The sequence below is a fragment of the Lynx rufus genome, unplaced genomic scaffold (genome assembly GCF_022079265.1).
Source record: "Lynx rufus isolate CCGP_SWC_20201006 ecotype Redwood Valley unplaced genomic scaffold, mLynRuf1.p SCAF_22, whole genome shotgun sequence".
NCBI lineage: Eukaryota > Metazoa > Chordata > Mammalia > Carnivora > Felidae > Lynx > Lynx rufus.
This window is the reverse complement of record NW_025814837.1, coordinates 7433365-7452892: the sequence shown is the minus strand read 5'-3', so window position 1 is coordinate 7452892 and position 19528 is coordinate 7433365. Positions and strand designations below refer to the sequence as shown.

The 19528-nt window shown below is 39.9% G+C and overlaps 1 protein-coding gene across 1 annotated transcript in view; it reads left to right on the top strand.

The window, feature by feature from the left end:
- Positions 1 to 19528, top strand: part of DTNA (dystrobrevin alpha) — a 161380-nt gene that overhangs the window by 83441 nt on the left and 58411 nt on the right. Inside the window, exons 6-11 of the mRNA XM_047087002.1 lie at positions 4687 to 4841; positions 10110 to 10215; positions 11467 to 11633; positions 14021 to 14145; positions 16568 to 16576; positions 18690 to 18773. Of these exons, the coding sequence (XP_046942958.1) occupies positions 4687 to 4841; positions 10110 to 10215; positions 11467 to 11633; positions 14021 to 14145; positions 16568 to 16576; positions 18690 to 18773 (646 nt within the window). The remainder of the gene's footprint in view (positions 1 to 4686; positions 4842 to 10109; positions 10216 to 11466; positions 11634 to 14020; positions 14146 to 16567; positions 16577 to 18689; positions 18774 to 19528) is intronic.

Genomic DNA, 19528 nt, shown 5'->3' with positions numbered 1-19528 from the left:
TCTCCCAGAGTAGTGGACCTGAATCACAGCCTAATATGCCCCCAGCTCTGGGGCTCAGGAGTCACTCTTTGTGTACTTAATCCCAGGAAGGTTTTAGTGGTATTCTGGTTAATCGATTGAGAGCACTTTGATAAAAACAATTTAACTGAAAGCAGTTTGGTTGGAAGAATCTCTCCAAAATGTTAATAGTCAAAAATGCATATCTTGAGTCACCAATATTTTTAATTTCAGTGGTAACTATTAACTAAATACGCAAATACAGGCAAATCTGCCCGTAGACCACAGTGGCTGACTCTTGCCGAGCAGGATTCTGTTTTCTCTGGTCTTCTTTTGCCGGCTTCGGCTGCACTTAATGATAAAACAGGCGAAGTAATGATTTTCTGCATTGCTTTTGTCAAAAAGAAAAAATCAAATGAAAGGATATGGAATTTCTCAGGATTTGAGGGTTTTTGTTTTCCCTTCTTTAAGTTCTAATTCGCTTCAGCCAATAGGCCAGCTGTGCTTGTCTGGCAATTTTTCTGTTTTTGTGCATAGGGATGAAGGATATTTAGTTTGTTCCAACTAGCCCCTTCCTGTGAGTGTGGGGCAAGAGTAATTGCTGAAAACAAATTAGGAATTTGAGAAAGCAAAAAGCAGAAAACAGAAAATTTTCAACTGAATTTTTCAAAGTGCTTTAAAATGCATTAGAAAGGACAACAACTCCATGGTGCATCACCATTTCCAGTGCTGAGGGCCACCAGGAACCAATTGTGCAGGGTGTCCACCGCGTGCCTTCCAGCTGCCTAGAGTGTGAGGGCGCCCCCTGCAGCCATAGCACACACACGGACCTAAACATAAACTTGACGGAATAAAACACCTGTTTCTGTCAAATTGTTCTTGGTCCAGTTATAAGCTATTGTTGTCATGAGTTGGAGCACCTGTTTATGCTTCTTTCTCGGGGCTCCCAGATAGTCCTAAGAACCATAAAGAATTCTGAATTTAATGCCATTAGCCTAGAAAATCAGGTGCTGTTCTAAAGCTTCTGAGGAGGGCTCGTTTGGTTTTGTTTAAAAGACCAGCATTATAGCAAACACCGTGGATTTGTTGAGTTTCTATAACGGAACTGGTTGTTTTGCCTCCACACCTACCTCCACGGTAATATTTCTGACTCACTGGCCTGCCTTAAGTCTTTAGTATCTCCCCAACATCTCCTGGACACCACCTAAATTCCTTAGAAGAGGCTAGAAGCTCTTCATATCTCTGCCTCATCTCCCACCGAGCCCTTATGTGCACCCAAGGCCCCTTGACAATGAACTACTTGAAGAGCTTGAGTGCATCATGCTTGAGCATGCCTGTGCCCATCCTGGTGCTATTTCCTAAAGCTTCACTGGCCCCTGATTGTCCTTTATACTTGGCCTAGAAGCCACCTCTATCACCTAAGAAGACCTAAAAGTCACCTGTGAAAGGAAGTCTTCCCTGACCCACTCCTCACTCTGGAAACCCTCTTTGAACCCTTGCTGCCTCCTGTTCTGGTATTCACGCCACCGTGTTACAATTTATGATGTCATATGATGCACTATGTAAGCATGTCTCTGTATCCTCAGGAGACTGGGACCTCCCAGAGGTCAAAATCTATGCCCTGTTACTGACCAATTCACAAAATTGGAATATGGCCAGTAGGCTAGATAATATTAGATAAGATTAGTGTATCAATGTTACATATACTGAAGTGGATAACTACACTGTAATCCAGGGTCAACAAGCTATGGCCCATCAGCTAAGAATAGTTTTCCCATTTTTAAAGGGTTGTATAGGGGTGCCTGGGTGGCGCAGTCGGTTAAGCGTCCGACTTCAGCCAGGTCACGATCTTGCGGTCTGTGAGTTCGAGCCCCGCGTCGGGCTCTGGGCTGATGGCTCAGAGCCTGGAGCCTGTTTCCGATTCTGTGTCTCCCTCTCTCTCTGCCCCTCGCCCGTTCATGCTCTGTCTCTCTCTGTCCCAAAAATAAATAAACGTTGAAAAAAAAAAAAATTTTAAAGGGTTGTATAAAGTACAAAGAGGAATGTGTGACAGAGACCATGTGTGATCCACAAAACCTAAAATATTACTATCTGGCCCTTTACCAAAAAAGTTTGCTAACCCTTGCTGTAGTCTCATAAAAGGACATACCCTTCTTCTTAGGGAGGACCCATGGCCGTGTTCAGAGGTAAAGGCCATGTTATATGCAAATTAGTCTCAATTCAGAAAACATGTTTGTACATACATATGTACACATGGACAAGTAGCTGTAGACAGATGGTAGATGGATAGATAGATGATAGAATGATAAAATAAATGGAATAAAGTGTTAATAGATGAATCTGGATAAAGGGTATGTGAGTGTCCTTTGTAGTACTTATTCTTGCAATTTGTTGTTAAGTTTGATACCATTTAAAAATAAAATTTTGTTTTAGTTCACTAAAAAAATAAATATAAAAAAAAACTATGTCCTGATTTTTCTGTACCTTCATTGCTTAGCACAATTTTACACATTTAGTATGTGCTAAGTGAATTTTAGTTGAATGAATCAATGAATGTAAATTCTTCTAATCTATTATTGTATGTATCTAAATCACAGTGGTGATTTAGAGTATGATTGGGAACAGTACAGAGCAATCCCATTGGGGAGGCAGTGTGTAAGCATATGAAGTAAATGACAGAAAAAAACGTGAAAAGAAATCAATAGTAAAAGTAGCTAACATTTCTGTACTGTGTACTAGGGGCCAAGCACTATTCTGTGTCTTTTACATCTGCATGCTTTTCATCCATTAACTAATTTAATCTTTGAAGTAGCCTTATATTTTATTACATACACATATATTACATATTATCAGCATATTGCATAGTATATATGGCTATATACATACGTGTGTGTGTGTGTGTGTGTGTATATATATATATATATATATATATATATATACACACATATATAGTCATATAACAATATATATATAAAACAGAGAGCCCAGGACTCAGGTACAAACATATCATTTTGATAGCTTCCTCAGAGTTCCCTCGTTTATTGTTAAAAACCAGAGTGGCCATTAACGGCCCCATCCCATTAATCCCAGTGACCTAGCCCTAGTTCGGCTATTGCTTAGCAAAACTTCATCAACACAACGGAGTTTCATATGAGCTTCAAGTTTGTGAAAGGTCAGTGTTGGTACTCCTTCTGCCTTTGCTCTAGTTAGAAATGTTGTCTAAATTTTTTCAGTGGGAGATTTGAAAGGCCTAGGCTACTTTTCAAAACTGTGTCCTGCCCTAGAAATAAAGCCCAGAAGATGGTCAGGATGTCCCAATCGTAGTTAACCAACGTGCCTAAAAACACACAAGGTGTCAGCTCCTACGCTCCTACAAGAAAGTCCATTTACTTTTCCTGGGTTTCCTTTTCCCTCTTTTTATTGGAATTCTTGAGTTTCTATATATGGGATTACATAAGAGTGTTTTGCTTTGGGCAACTTTTTTTCTTTTCTTTCTTTCTTTTTCTTTTTTTTTTTTTTTAACAAGTTAAAATGAAACATAAGAGAGAAAATTCACCAAGTTAACAGTTGTGAAGGCAAATGAAAACAACATTAATTTTGTTGCTTGGGTGAATTTTCTTTAGCCTTATAATTGATAAACTATTTGAAACAGTAGAAATCCTTTAGAACTGGAGTATTTGAAGGAAATGAGCGCCAATTCACAGCCTCAAAACATAATCCAGCTAAAGCCTGTAATGTGCTTAACATCTGACTGCAGTGTAAAAACCATGTCCCCACACTGCATTTTGACCTTGAGACATTAAGCCCAAACTGAACAGAGGCAGCATGTTGAATTTACAACAGTTTGTCCCAACAGCTGTACCCTCCTAGTCACAGTCTCGCACAGTGACAAACTACGATAGCAGACGCTTTCATTCCCATAGTGACTTCCACAGAGGAATTATAAAGTACCTTGAGAAATTATGCCATTAATATCACTAAGTGCCCATAGTGGCAGAAACGGAAGAACAGAGGTTCAATGAAGACACAGGCTCTGTCTGGGACTCTGACTTTACCTCATTGATCTTCCCCAAGGCCAGGCTTCCCCTCCACTGCGTGAGTCAAAAGACCCTTCCCTGTAAATCAAGTACCTTGCACCTAGAACACTGTGATTTATAGAAAGTTTTCTGCTTCTGTGGGAAGTTAATCAAGTGTTTTCATTATGTTCTTATCCCCATTGCATCTTTCATTTTTCAGTACCTTAAACCAAAACTCAAAGGTTTTTGTGATAATATAGATGGGCAAATAGCTAGCTAGATACATACATACATACCCCATTGTTGTAGAAAATGTCCATTGTGTGTTTCAATGAGGTCAGCATATTCCTCACATATACAAAAATTCCTTCCATTGAGTGATGTATGAGTTGATAATTGACCTTAAAATAAAAATGGGATATTCTCTGTCTTATCAAAATATGCTAATTTTATCCAACACAATGCTGTGTTCCAGAATCAGCTACCTAAAAGACACCAAAGGAAACACAATGCCAGGAATACTTCAGCATAACAATTAACCTTTATGTTACTCTTTCATAAAAAAATTACTTATTCTGCTACATTTTCGGTTATTTGCAGCAGATATGGTGCACTGAAACAGTGGAGAATATTTAAGTGATGAATAAATATCATTCCTTTTCCCTTCCGTCAGATATTTTCTCAATGATTTCTGACTCCAGTGGGGTGATGGTTTATGGACGATATGATCAGTTCCTGCGGGAAGTTCTCAAACTACCCACGGCGGTCTTTGAAGGTCCTTCATTTGGCTACACAGAACAGTCAGCTAGATCCTGTTTCTCTCAACAGGTAGGTGGGGGGCGGGGAGGGGTCAGGGGTCAGGATGTGTTAAAGGAAATATTTCTCAAACAGTAGTTTTTCTTCGGTATGTTCCTCCAAGTCACTACTTAGACAAATTCTTCATGATAAACTGTAGCGCATCTTCCAGTCTCTGACAACTGACCTCTGAACCAGGAACTGAACTCAGCATACCTGGGAAATAATAATTGGTGGCTCCTGACCGTGAGCCAGGCACCGTGCTAAGTTCTTTACTCGAATTGTCCAATGCAATCTCTAAGACAACCCTATACCCTCGGCGTCATGCCTGCGATTATCACTGTAGGATCAAAAGGGCCGAATTGTCACTCAGCCTCGTATGAAACGTAAGTCTGGGCCAGCACCAAGCTTCTCCAATGTCTAGCAGAGGAAACAAGAAAGGAATCACATACCACGTGTAACACACCATCAGGGAGGCCCAAAATATGACAGACATGGATGCCTGCATCCCCCACAACGTGATGCGTTAGGGGTTCAGAGTTACATGTTTTAACTGAGGGTGGTACAAATTAGCCCAGAGAAGCTATTTAGTGCTTGAGGGTTTCTGTGTTTATACCTGTCCAGTCACGTAGAAAGTCTTCATGTCTGGCATCATTCTCTGGAGTGATGCAATGGTAGTTTACAAAGCCATAAACTGAAGGTTTGTTTAAAATTTTTAAAAAATCCAAACTAACCAAGAATGTCCTCTAAAAGGATCCCTTAAATAAGAAATCGGTGCAGAGCCGCTAGTGAGAAGCTGCATTTAACTGCCTGGCTAGTAAACTTCATGCATCTGTTTACTTGTGACCTAGGAGGTCGAAAGTGCCTCAGATCCCTGCAGGTCATGGATTTATGTAGAATCGCAACTGTACACAACAACCAATGAGAGATGGGATGGTTTGATACACTAAGTGCTAACTCTGCTCCCGTGTTGAGTCATCCAGACAGCCTTTCTGACCTCTCCCACTCCCCCACCCCCCAGGCCAGCTTAGGTCCCTCATCTCTGCCTCCAGATGAAGCATGCTCCCCTTTCGATTTCCCTTTGAGTTGGTAACATCAGAACGGTTCCATCGCCTAAGCCTCCTTCTACACAACTTCCTCACCCAGCAGCTCTCATCAGTCCACAAGTCCTGCTCATTTCACCTTCTAAACGTGTCTCCAGTCACTTTCCTCATCAGCACCTGTTGCCTGCCCTGTTGTATTATTCTCCACCCTGGCCCCCGGCCCCTGGATTTGTTTATTTGGTGCACACCCCATTGCATTCCAAACTATTTCCGAATGCCATCCTCAAGAGGCATCTTCAGAGGTTCTCAAAATGCATACAGTAGTACAACAGGGTAAAACTGCACAGAGAGAACATGAAAGAGGCTTCGTCTCTTCTCATCTATCCCTCACAACACCCCATCTCCACTCACCTGCTGAGCAGCCTAATCGCCTGCAGGGTGAATCTCCCTTTCTTCCAGACTCTGAGAGCCCTTCCATCCTTCTCCAGCTCACCCCTCTGCCTCCAGATGCAGCCTTCTATCTCTGTTCCTGCTCCAACCACTCCGTTTTCTGAATCTGTGCTTCTCTGTCTCCAATGTCCTCCCATTTCTTGCCTCCAACTCCTTTTTCTTGCCCAAACATTGCTTTCCCCAAGAAGCCTTTCACAAAAAACATTAAGCCTCCTACCTTAACCATCTTCATATCGTAAACAGGTTGCTTCCCTATCTCATAAAAGGCACATGACAAATGCTTACCATACTGAATTTTACTGATTTAAGAGTTAGTGAGTCTTGGGGCACGTGGGTGGTTCAGTCAGTTAAGTGACTACCTCTTGATTTCTGCTCAGGTCATGATCTCACAGTTTGTGAGACATCAAGCCCCATGTCGGGCTCTGTGCTTATAGCAAGGAGCCTTCTTGGGATTCTCTCTGTCTCTCTGATGGGCCCTCTCTTGCTCATACTTGCTCTCTCTCACTCTCTCTCTCTCAAAATAAATAAATTTAAAAAAAGAGTGAGTCTTACCTTTTAACTGAAATTAACTGTTAAAATACTGTGAATTAATTCAAAACACAAGTTTATTAACCTAATTTTTTTCAGCTTCTTTACCCATTCCTCTATGGATGGACCCTTGGACTGCTTCCATATCTTGGCTATTGTAAATAATGCTGCAGTAAACACAATGGTGCATATATCTTTTTGAATTCGTATTGTCATTTTCTTTGGGTAAATCCCACTAGTGGGATTACTGAGTCATATGGTAGTTCTATTTTTAATAGAACTTTTAATCCATACTGTTTTTCACAGTGGCTGCACCAACTTAATTCCCATCAACAGTGCCTGAGGTTCCATTTTCTCCACATCCTCGCCAACATTTGTTATTTCTTGTCTTTTTGATTCTAACCATTTTGATAGGTGTGGGGTGAAATTTCACTGTGGTTTTGATTTGCATTTCTCTCATGATTAGTGACGTTGAGCATCTTTTCATGTGTCTCTTGGCCATATGTATATCTTCTTTGGAAAAAATATTCAGGTCCTCTGCCCATTTTTAATTGGATTATTTGGTTTTTTGGTGTTGAGTTGTGTAATTGTCTATATATTCTGGGTGTTAACGCCTTATCAGATGTATTATTTGCAAATATCTTCACCCATTCAGTAGGTTGTCTGTTTGTTTTGTTGATGGTTTCCTTTGCTCTGCAGAAGTTTTTTTATTTTGGTGTAGTTCCAATAGTTCATTTTGTTTCGTTTCTCTAGATGACTTTTTTTAAGTTTATCTATTTTGTGAGAGAGAGAGAGAGAAAGAAAACTCAAGCATGCACATGTTGGGGAGGGGTAGAACGGGAGGGAGAAGGGGGGGCGGGGAGGGAGAGAGAGATAATCCCAAGCAGGCTCCACACTGTCAGTGCAGAGCCCTATGTGAGGCTCAAACTCACCAACTATTGATATTGACCTGAGCCAAAATCAAGAGTTGGATGTTCAACTGACTAAGCCACACAGGCACCCCTTGATAACTGTCTTTTATTTTAATACAACCTACATGTTCAATAAGATTTATATATGACGTTACCACAGCACAAAGTTCCTTTTGAAATATCTTATAGACTGTCTTATTCCATAATTCTTTTTATATATCCTCAATGATGAAAAATTTATATGTGTTGAAATCATAATAGCATTTTTGGAGACTTCCAGGAGTGATTTTCAGCCAGTCTGATGATCAAAATGGATAAGATTTTTTTAAGTATAAGAAGAAGCAACACAAATATAAATAAATAATAAGACCAGTTTATATTTGTGCTTCATAAACTGGCTATAACAGCAGTTTGAATGATGAAATTCTAAAATTGTTTGCATTGCTTCATTGGAGAAAGTACAAGCCATTCCAAGTAATTGTTTTGAAAGACAGGATTATTTCAGATACTACAAATTGTGGTAACTTCTTAAAAAATGTTGTCTCATTACTTATACTTTACATAAATAGCTTTTTTTTAATGTTTATTCATTTTTGAGAGGGGGAGGAGGGGCAGAGAGAGAGGGAGACACAGAATCCAAAGCAGTTCCAGGCTCCAAGCTGTCAGCACAGAGTCCAATGAGGGGCTCAGACTCACAGACCATGAGATCATGACCTGAGCCAAAGTCGGACACAACCTACTGAGCCACCCAGGCGCCCCTACATAAATATCTTTTAATAATAATGTTACCACCCTATAATACTTAAGCTATCTAGTATTTTGAGGGAAAGCTACCATTGTAACTATCTGCTGATAAAAAAGATTAATTAAAGAGTACCAAAATATTTTGTGTGTGAAATTACAAGGACTAGTATCAGATAGGTGCCTTGAAAAGGTATGATAGCTCTTCACAACTGATTTCTTATCTAAAGATATAAATCTATCCCTGGGCTGTCTGTTCTGTTCCATTGATCTAAGTATCTATTTTTGTGCCAGCAATACTGTTTTGATTACTATGGCTTTGTAGTATATCTTGAAATCTAGAATTGTGACACCTCCAGCTTTGTTTTTCTTTTTCAAGATTTTTCAAGATTGCTTTCTTTTTGGGGGGGGGGTCTTAAACAGATGGTGACCAGAGGGGAGGTGGGTGGGGGGATGAGTGAAATAGGTGATGGGGATTAAGAGTACCATCATGTTGTTTTTTAATGTTTATTTATTATTGAGAGACAGAGAGACACAGAGCGTGAGCAGGGGAGGGGTAGAGAGAGGGGGAGACCCAGAATCTGAAGTAGGCTCCAGGCTGTGAGCTATCAGCAGAGAGCCTGACGCGGGGCTCGAACTCACAAACTGTGAGATCATGACCTTCGCCCAACCAACTGAGCTACCCAGGAGCCCCAAGAGTACCATTCATCTTGATGAGCACTGAGTAACATGTAGAATTTTTGAAACACTATATTGTACACCTGCAACGAATGTAACACTGTGTGTTAACTATACTGGAATTAAAATAAAATTAAAAAAAAAAAACAAGCAAGCAAACCAGAAACTACCCCATCCACCTGATATTACAATTCAAAATTTCAAATAAAATAGTGATTTTTGCATATAAACCTGTTATTTTTTTGTTATTCATCCTGCTATAATATCATGTATTCATATAACTTCTTATTTTTGTCATTTTGAAGGAAATTTAAAATCCATTCCTTTTCTATATCAGAAAGGACCAGGATAATGCAGACAGATGCAAACTGAGTTAAGAGGAAAGATATATCAAGAAGGGAAAAAGAATTTTTGGAACTATAGACTGTTCTAACAGCGAAGGGTCGCTCCCTCCTCACAGGATTTCCTCCTAATCTTGTATGGCAAGAACCATGCACATTAACCATGAAGTATTTAGTACTTACAGAAGTGGAGAAAGTTTAGAAGGGAAGTTGTCCTACAAATATAGAAGACCGAGCGACTGCTATGGGAATTGTGGCTTTACCACGACTGGGTAAAGTTGTAGAGAGCAAGTCTACTGTTTGTCTTTCCTTACCGTTTTCATACTGCCCCTCATACACAAAAGCGACCCTCTCAGAATTGTCGCTCTCCCTATGACAATATTGACTCAGCCTCAATGGAGATAATCCAGTCCTATGTGTGTTTAAGTGTTAAAGCAACCAATGGTTTAAATTCAGAACTAGCTCTTTAGGTATTAGACTGTATTCTCGTTCTTCATGTATTAGAGGTTAATGGAATGTCCTCTTTCTTTAATCGCAAAGGGCATGTATGCAGCAGGTAAATTCACATTATTCTCTGTTCTAAATTTTTGTGGGGTTTTTTTGATGCAGAAAAAGGTCACCTTAAACGGTTTCTTGGACACACTCATGTCCGACCCTCCCCCGCAGTGTCTGGTCTGGCTGCCCCTTCTGCATCGGCTGGCAAATGTAGAAAATGGTGAGTAGTTACTACTGAGCTACGGCAGTTTTTAAAATTATTGAAATTGTTCTCTCAAGTCTACAGTTATTAAGCCAAGGTCGCTTAGTCGTTTTGAGTTTCGAAAGACCCTTTCTCCCTGATCCGTAAGGCATTAGAGGCTCACTGCAAAATTAGGAGAGTCAATTCCATAGACTCATTAAATCTCGCTGTGTGCCTCTCACTTACAAGTGGAGTGTGGCTGTAGACTGGCTCTAGCCGCAGAAGAATTTCAATAATGAATATAACATTTTTTAGTATGATAGCGTTATGTTTAGGCATGAACTTCCAATACTGGTATTCATGGCATTGACTGTTCCTGGGCACTTGGCCAAGAATAGGTGGAGGAGATGGAAAGAAATTAGGTTATGGTACCTTGCTCATCTGTAGTTATACGCTTCAAATGGAAGCTTTCGGTGATTGTGGTTACATAAATAACTTGACCAAAGGCCATTGCTTAGTAGCATGTAGACAATTACTTGGATCTGATTATTTGTTAGCTTCAAATCTCGAGTATTTTAGCTCACCTGCTTTATAATTCAAATTGTCTGCCAATGAGAGTGAAGCGTCTCTTGAACTACCTGAATTAGAACTGTATTCAGATAATTTACACATCTCTTTGGGCATCTGCCTGTCCATCTGCCTCTCAGGAAAGAAAAAACAATTGTTAAATGGAGGCAATGTCACTCATGAAATAAGCCCATTAGCCACTCCATTGTTAAAAAAAAAAAAAATCCATTCTCATCCAGTGTTTCTACTCTCCCTCATATCCCTTTCTTTTTTCTCCCTTTCATTTTCCATTTCTCTAACATTTGCTCTCTACCCATGGAACAGTCCGTTGTGTTCATCATTGTACTTCTGAGTCTTCCAGCGAGCTGTGCTAGTCTCCTAGAGACAGAGAGCAGTTTGGGGGAAAGACGGGTCAGTTTGGGGAATTTATATTCTTGTAGTGTAAGAGATGGGAGTAAAAGAGCAAATGGCATTGCATAAATCTGGTATTAAAAGAAGACCTATCTTCTATCCCATTTCATTTCCTCCACCTTCCACACACATGCTTGAAAAGGACAGCGAGAGTCCAGGGATAAACATGATGCTTCTCTCAGCCAAAATTGGCTATCATCTGAAATCATGGCACACAGCAAAACAATGCAATTCCCATTCGGCTGTACTTTTCCTTATTCTGGCTCATACTCTGATTTGCTCATTTTTTTCTTCATTTACTGCCCCCCTTAGTCTTCCATCCGGTGGAATGTTCTTACTGCCACAGCGAGAGTATGATGGGATTCCGCTACCGATGCCAACAGTGTCACAATTACCAGCTCTGTCAGGACTGCTTCTGGAGGGGACATGCCGGTGGTTCCCATAGCAACCAACACCAAATGAAAGAGTACACATCATGGGTAAGGCCAGGTCCAGTCAACACACACTTGGCTGCATGAGTGTTGCTTAGAATGCAAGGGAACATCAAGGATGGGGAGAGAAAGAGCAAACCTACCTTCTCTAACAGTCCTTCCTTTCCTTTCCGTCCCACCCCCCACCTCCCTGGGATGTCTTAATTGTTGTATCTGAATCCAGGGTAGCTTCCTAAGACTTAAGCTATAGGAAGACTCAAACTATGTTACTTCTTGGAATACAGACAACTCAGTACTGGGTTAGATAATAACTGACCAAGCACCTTCTGGAACATAATTTCTTTTTCACAGTAAGTTAAGGCTCTTTCCAAGTTTTGTCTTATTTTGTTTGTGGGAATCGCTTAAAAATTATTGTTTGTTTCTTTTTTTCTTGGTTTCCGAAGTTCTGTTAAGTGCGCGACTAGAGCATAAAGGAAAGACGTGTGAGCCACGCGTCTTTTTTTTTTTTTTTACTTTTTTGGAGGAGGGGAGATTGTGTCTATATGAGCAAATCATCTTTTTGTAAATAGTGTGAGTGACCAACTTGCCAAAAATGACTTGTCAGTGTCTGTCCATGTGATGGATGTGTGGGAGGAATTTGACCCATGAGCTTGCTGTTCATGCAGTTTAGTTGGCTGACCTGTGTCTCAGTTACACTCCAAGATCAGTTCCCCGATGTTGTTCTTTGTACTTCTGTGAAAGTATTGCTCTATATATGGGTTGGTTTTTGTTGCATGAACCATCAGACCTGTCAACCCCTCTTGGAACAGTTCTGCGTTAAAAGAAAATGCAAACTTCTTTTGAGTTTTTTTCTACATTTTCTGTATTTCACTTAACCTATAGTCTTTATTAAAGAGGAACTTATTGTTCTTTTTTTATAAAGGAGGTCTTCAGAAAATGCATTTTAAGTCAGAATGTTCTCTCTAGGAATTATTATTGGGAACCAAGATTCAGTGTAAATAAATTACTTTTTTTCTAGCATCTGTCAGGTTGTGAATTCAAGGCATCACAGTGATTCACTAAGGCATCGTCTGCTGAGGGCTTTATGCCAGTTCAGATGCCACCTCCCACTGTTGGTTAAGTCACATGCTGAGGATCGATATACTAACACAGATCATGAAATACAATTTAGTACAGAAGATAGGAAAAAACACTTTCTATTTTCTTATGGTCAGCATCCTGCCAATTTTCCAACTTGCTCTATCTCAGATCCTGGAGGGCTAGTGTTCAAAGACTAAGCATTTTTTCATTGTTGTTTTATATAAATACCAAAGTCAGTTTAGGAGTCTCTTTCTTAGGGATTGTGGGCTCTTAAAATTATATGGCAGGGCAATGTCTTTACAAAGTAGAATCAGTCTCCTCAAGAGGATAAAGAGGCTCCAGTGTTTATGGGGGTGAAGGGCTGTTGCTGCGGCTGTGTTTTAAATGTTCTCAGAATTACATCTCCTAGCAAAAGCCAAAGAGGGACTTCTTAAATGCCCCTATCACTTAGCTTTTAAATAATGAAGACAAAAGTCACTTCATTGTATTGCCACTTATGGGCTCTGTGTGTAAAAGAAAGCGACAAAGTTGTAAGTGGCTTCTCATGGAAAGGAAAAGTTGGCATAAAGATTTATTAAGTGTGATAGATTATTTTTGATAGATTTGGCTGGAAGATTTTAAGATAAACATCCTACTGGTCTAAATGAAAAAGAGCGATCATGATGCTCTGGAAAGAACATGAATTTTAAACCCTAAAGCCTCAAATTGAAGCTCCACTTTTCCTTTTTACTGGATGTATCCAGCCACAGCTGAAACATTTTGCACCTGGATGCCTGTGAAACCTTCTGCTCATCTTCTCACGTCCACTCCTATCTCCTCCCAAATCATTTTCTGTTCTTAAGCAGGAGCAATCCTTCTAGAATCACCTCTGATCCTGTCACCTCTATGATTTAAGTTCTTCATTGTCTCCCTCTGCATCTGAGATAAAGACCACAGTCCTTGATGTGGCATAGAAGGACTTCAATGATCTGCCTTCTGCTTTCCTCTCCAGAGTGGGGTCTCTTCTTCCTCCATCTGGAATTACTTTCTCAATCCCTTGAGTTTTGATCAGAAGGACTCCTGCTGGTCCCTTGAGTCCCAGCTCAGATGTCCTATGCACAATGACTGCTTCCACTTATCACAGCATTTGCTAGCACTAAGCAGCAGGAAGCAGGTACTCTGGTGGCTTGTCCGGCACTTTAGTCCCAGCATTGAGCCAACTCTCTGACTTAGGGTAGACACTCACAGAAGACTTCATGCATAAACCAGTGAATGAATGAGTGAGTGAACGAGCATCTATTGTGAGAGCAAATCATCTCATAAAATACTACGTAAATATTAGTTATTGTCACTTCTACCTTTCTTCTCCTTTCCAGAAATCACCTGCTAAGAAGCTAACTAATGCATTAAGCAAGTCTCTGAGCTGTGCTTCCAGCCGTGAACCCTTGCACCCCATGTTCCCTGACCAGCCTGAGAAGCCACTCAACTTGGCGCACATCGTGTGAGTATCTCTGCCCTCCAGATGAAAAGATGTCTTTCGTCATTGACACACGTCCACATACATACAAGGCAAATTCATGTTTGTTGTCAGGGACCATATTTTACATTTTAATTTTAAAAGAAAGGAAGTGAAAATAACGTGATTATAATTTTTACTCTAGGGGTATACAGTACTTCTGTCTTGATGTGCAAGTAAAGTATGCAACACTAATGTAAATCACCTGTAGGTGGAAAATATTCAAAAAGCATCATTATAAAATATAGATGTGAGAGAGTTTTTACAATTGAACATTAACAATCAATGGAATTAATTTTAAGAAAATTTTAAGGCGCACTAAGCCTTAATATCATGTGTGCTTCGGGTCCCCAAAATAAAAACTCTTTGCTGCATTTACCTGCAGAGCCAGTCATCTTAAAGATGTCAACAAATCTGGAGATTGTCATTGTCTTATCCTAAACTACACAACTTTAGAAGAATCATGACCTGTGCGTGGGAAGGTTGAAGAGGGAGAGTTGGGTGGTAAAATTCATCAGAACATCCAAAAATAGACTAAAAAATTCTTTCTCCAAAGTATTTGCGAGTTTGGTGGGTAGAAAGTGGGCTAGGAAAGAGTGCTACCACCCATTCTTTCCACCCCCCAGAAGCCTCATGCCTGGGAGCCTCTCTCAGGCCTGCATGGCCAGATTACAGGGGAGGCTAAAGTAGAAAATATTTATTCCTTGGTGTTATCTTGGGCTGAAAAGAAGAAACAAGCATATCATCTGCATCTGTGCCCAGTTAGGAATTATGTAGTCAAAGGTATGTCAGAAAGGCTCTAGAAAAGGTGGTCTCCCCTCTATACAAACTCCTTTTTGTTTTGCACCGTTCAGCAGGACCCCCTGCACCGCAGGGCCTATGTTTGCTTGTTGACATCCAGAGCTGAGCTGATCAGACCTATCAAGATTAGGAATCCACCAGGGCAAAGCCCATGCTTCAGGCAGTTCAGAATATGACCCATTAAAGATGCCGTGATGGATGCGACCTTTATGAAAGTAGTTACTCTTTCCTCTGATGGACCTAAGCAAATACCATCAAATGATTTGTGCTGTGACATGTCTATGGCTTTATGTAAATACTACAAGGCTCTGTCTGGTTTGCTCCCAAGTGTGTTTTGAGGGTTCACTGCCTTCAGCAATACACACAGCCTGGAGGCTTTTGTTGCGGGCATGGGCTAAGCATCCAAAAAACTAATGTAAGCCAATTAGGTAGAATGTGGTTAACTTATTTTTGGAAATTTTTATCCTGAAAATAAGCCTGAAAATAAGCCAGGGGTAAATAAATCTGGGAAGTATCCCAAAGGGCCAATCACCTGCAGAAAACGACCTCGTACGAGCTGTTCTTATTAAGATCTCAACTGTTCTTCCCATAGCCAGAGACAATCACTAAATTTTTAATAAATGAATAAAACTAAGTGAGAAAAAGTCTATGCTGTCTGACCTCTGCCATGGAGTCATTTCCTATCAGCCTGGCTAAGAGTTTCACCCCAGAGAACAACGTTCAATCAGAGCTGATGGGTGTAAGGAAAATAGAGAGTGGATGTGAACAGCCTGACTCTAAGAGCTTTGCAGTGGAACAGAATTAGGATGCTTCCTCCCACTTGGAGACAAAATTAGGAAGTGAGGCAGAGTGAAATAAATTTCATGGTCAGTCACACTGCAGTATTACCTAGCACAAAGCCTGTACCCCATTATGCTCCGGCCTGGTGTGTGTGTGTGTGTGTGTGTGTGTGTGTGTGTGTGTGTGTTATTTAATTGGCTAATGAGTAAACAAACTTTTAACTTTAATTTCTGATGTGTTATTCAGTAAACTAACTGAGGGCAATCTCTGCACAATTTGAGTTCCTTGAAGAGTTTCAGGATTCTCTTAAAATTCTCCACTAATACGCCTTTTTCTGGAAAAAGTTCCATATATTTAACCAGATTCTCCAAATAGTCCTCGAATCAAAGGAGTGATCTATACTCACTGATAATATATTTTTCCAGGGTGAATTTAAAGTCTCAACTTTAAAATGCAAATTGTAGAAAATATTTCATTATTGAAATAACATACAAGAAATTCTGCACGCAGAATGCCCAATCTATATTAGACCAGAATTTTTTTTCTGTTTTTAACTTTAGACGTTTTTCTCTCATTTACTATTCAAATGTCTTTTTCCTAAATAGATACCCATGTCTTTTTCTTTTTGTTTTTTGGATAGGGGTATCTAAGACTTCTAATTTTAAAATATGCTGTTCATTTAGCTATTCTAAATTATCATAGATACATAAGGCTGCTTAAGTGGCGACATTTTGGTATTTTGGCATTTGTTCTTAGCTATTGTATTTCTTGTCAATTTTACCATGATTAACAGTCTCTATTCTATTCAATTCCTTGCTGCCAAAAGTGATACTTGGTAAGTAGTTCAATAGTCCCCTGTGTGCTTATAAAGACTTATAATCATAAGTGGTTATGAGACACAAAACAAGTGAGTAACATGAGGCCACTTTAAAGGTAATTCTGCCTTCAGCTGAACACTTTCCATTCACAAGACAAATGCCAATTTTATAAAAACGTCCTCTGTGAAGGTCTCGTCCACAGGGAAAATTTTGCACTAGATCCCTGTGACTTTATCTTGTGGAGCTATTTCTTGTTCATAAGAATAAATCTGTTTAAAATTCCCAGCGTGACCTACTTATTAGGTAAAGTAACTTCTCATTTGATTATGGAGAAAACAGGAACCTCAGTTCCTTTGACAGCCACCATTTGTTGCCAAGGTTAGTTATAGTTGTGTCCCAAGTTCAACATTTCCATGATGAACCTGAAACATGAAGCCATTCACTAAGAAACTGCAGTTTCAGCTTTGCGGTGGCCAGGTTCCATGGAGTAAATTTACTAGGCTCGGTAAAAAGCATTCCAACTCTACTTGTTTTCTCATTTCCTGGAGCTAGAGCACAAAGGGAAAATTAAAAAAGACAAAAGAAAACCAGAAACGTGGGTCAAGTTGATAGTTTCAAACTTCTTGCAAAGTTAAAAATGCAGGTATTTCATTCTTCTTACTGTTTTAAAATCTGATTTACCTAACTTTTCAAAAATGACATAGGACATTTGCATAAGATTAACATCCTTCTTACGAAATGAAAGTGTTGTGCTCAAGGTAGAATTAGTTTTAAACTAGCCTCATGTGGGCCAAGACACATCCTAGATAAATAATGCAAAACGCTAAGATAGTCTTCAAAACTCCAGCTAATATATTTACAGTAGATGAAATAGTTAAGCGCTATTTTGACCTCATCCAACAGATAATGTCTTTTAAAATCTTAGAATACTGTTTAGCACCGAGTACCGGGAACCACAATTTCAGTGAATTTTTGCAAATAGTGCTGTCAAAATTATAGCATCGCGTCCACTCCCATAAACGCACTGAGACAAACAAGTCTACCTTTTCCCCAGGGTCTCTGCATTGTGGAATCCAACACCAGCTGGTTCCCTAAGGTAGAAACTAAACCATTGCAAATGTGTCTCTTGATCAAGCCAACACAACTAGATTCTGTAGGCTCCTGTGATTTATATCTAGTGTTCAAGAATCCTGCACCATCAAACTCAAATATGGAACTACCCTGAGATCAAATGTCCTCTGACTCAAAATGATGCCCTGCCTCATTATCCATATTCTGAACTCTCAATTCCATCTCATAGAGCATATTCCAGTGAACCTAAGACTAAAAACCACTTGGAGATGAGACAGGCATCTCAGCTCTACCATTTTGCCTGAACCAAGACCTTAGCGATAGGGACAGAATGCCAGGCGATAATGAAAAATAGCGTTGGAATGGCAGACCCCGTGTTGTCAGAGCTTGAGGCCGTGTACAATTCTGAGAAATACTGAACCTATTTTCTTTCTCTCATCATATGAGAAGAACTGAAGTTTATGGGATGCCTTGCACTATGTGCCCTATTATACGGAACATCCAGATAATAGAAACTCACTAAACCGTGTGGTGTTTGACAGCATCTTCACATAGAATAAATAAGGCATGGTATGCTTTTGCAACTGAGTCGCTCCAGACCAGGTGTATTGAGAAAGGGCCATTGTCATGCGGAGCACAGGAAAAGCTTCTGAAGCCCCAGGAATCCTCTGCTTTCCAAGAGGATGTAGATTCTGCTTATCATTAATTTTTCAGAGCTTCTCCTTTTAGAACACAGTGGACCTGAAGCTTCCCCAGAGTCCTTGCTCCATTCAAGAATGTGACTCAGTGAAACAGCAAGGCTCAAAGCCCACGGTTAAATATTCCTATGGCATCCAGAGGTCTTCCTCCTAATTGTTAATGGACATTCCACGTTTTCAAGGAAATGTAACTTCCCAGAACACTTAAATAATTTCAGTGCAAAATACAAAATTTTGTGTTGATCCTGGGTATGATAGAGCTCTGATCTTTGCAGCCCTTTTCCTGGAGAGATGGTGGATAGTTTTTAACCTGTGACTTTTATTTGTTTTAACTTTCCACCCACACTGTACTTCGTTTTAGGCCACCCAGACCTGTAACCAGCATGAATGACACCCTCTTCTCCCACTCTGTCCCCTCCTCAGGAAGTCCTTTCATTACCAGGAGGTAAGTTCCCATCTTATTATGAAATAAGCCCTCTCTTTCGTAATGACCCCTAATTCTGGGTTAAGAAAAATTTTCTAATGTAAGCCAAGTGTGGAAGATGACTGTTTGAAACTAGTTTGTAAATATCTGTCACAAGTTTTCACTTTTGCTCATTTGGATGCCTTCGAAGATGGCTGGGATGGCTTTTGGGATTAATGTCACTTCTGGAAACTTGCATTTACGATTCACCCACAGTAGGAATGTGGGATATGTTTAAGTTTTATGATCAACACACATGTATTCCATCTCGTTGAGAAAGTCACCTTTGTATCACTTGGAATGGCCCATTTAAGCCGGGGAATTGGAATTTCAAGATGCAATGGGAAATTTCTTATGTACGTTCTGAAACATTGTATAATCTCATCTCAAAGTTTGGTGAACTCTGGAGTTCCTGGGGCTAAAAGCTGGAGATCAAACTTGGAAGTATAGTTTCCACATAAGTGATTTCAGGGATTATAACAAGAACTTTTTTAAAAGGGTCTCCTGTTTTTTATACAAAGATTCACTCCCATGTGAGCAAAGAACAGGTGAAGCAAATACTTCTCTTAGAGCTAGCTTGATAAATACGCAGGGTCAAGAGATACTCCAAATCATTTGATCAAATCTCACCAGTAAAGTACCAGGAACTTATTTTATCAGTACGTGGAGAAGGCTCACAGGAAAGCAGAAACAAAGGTAAGGAAAAGTGGAGTGAGTAATGAACCTAAGATTTCAAA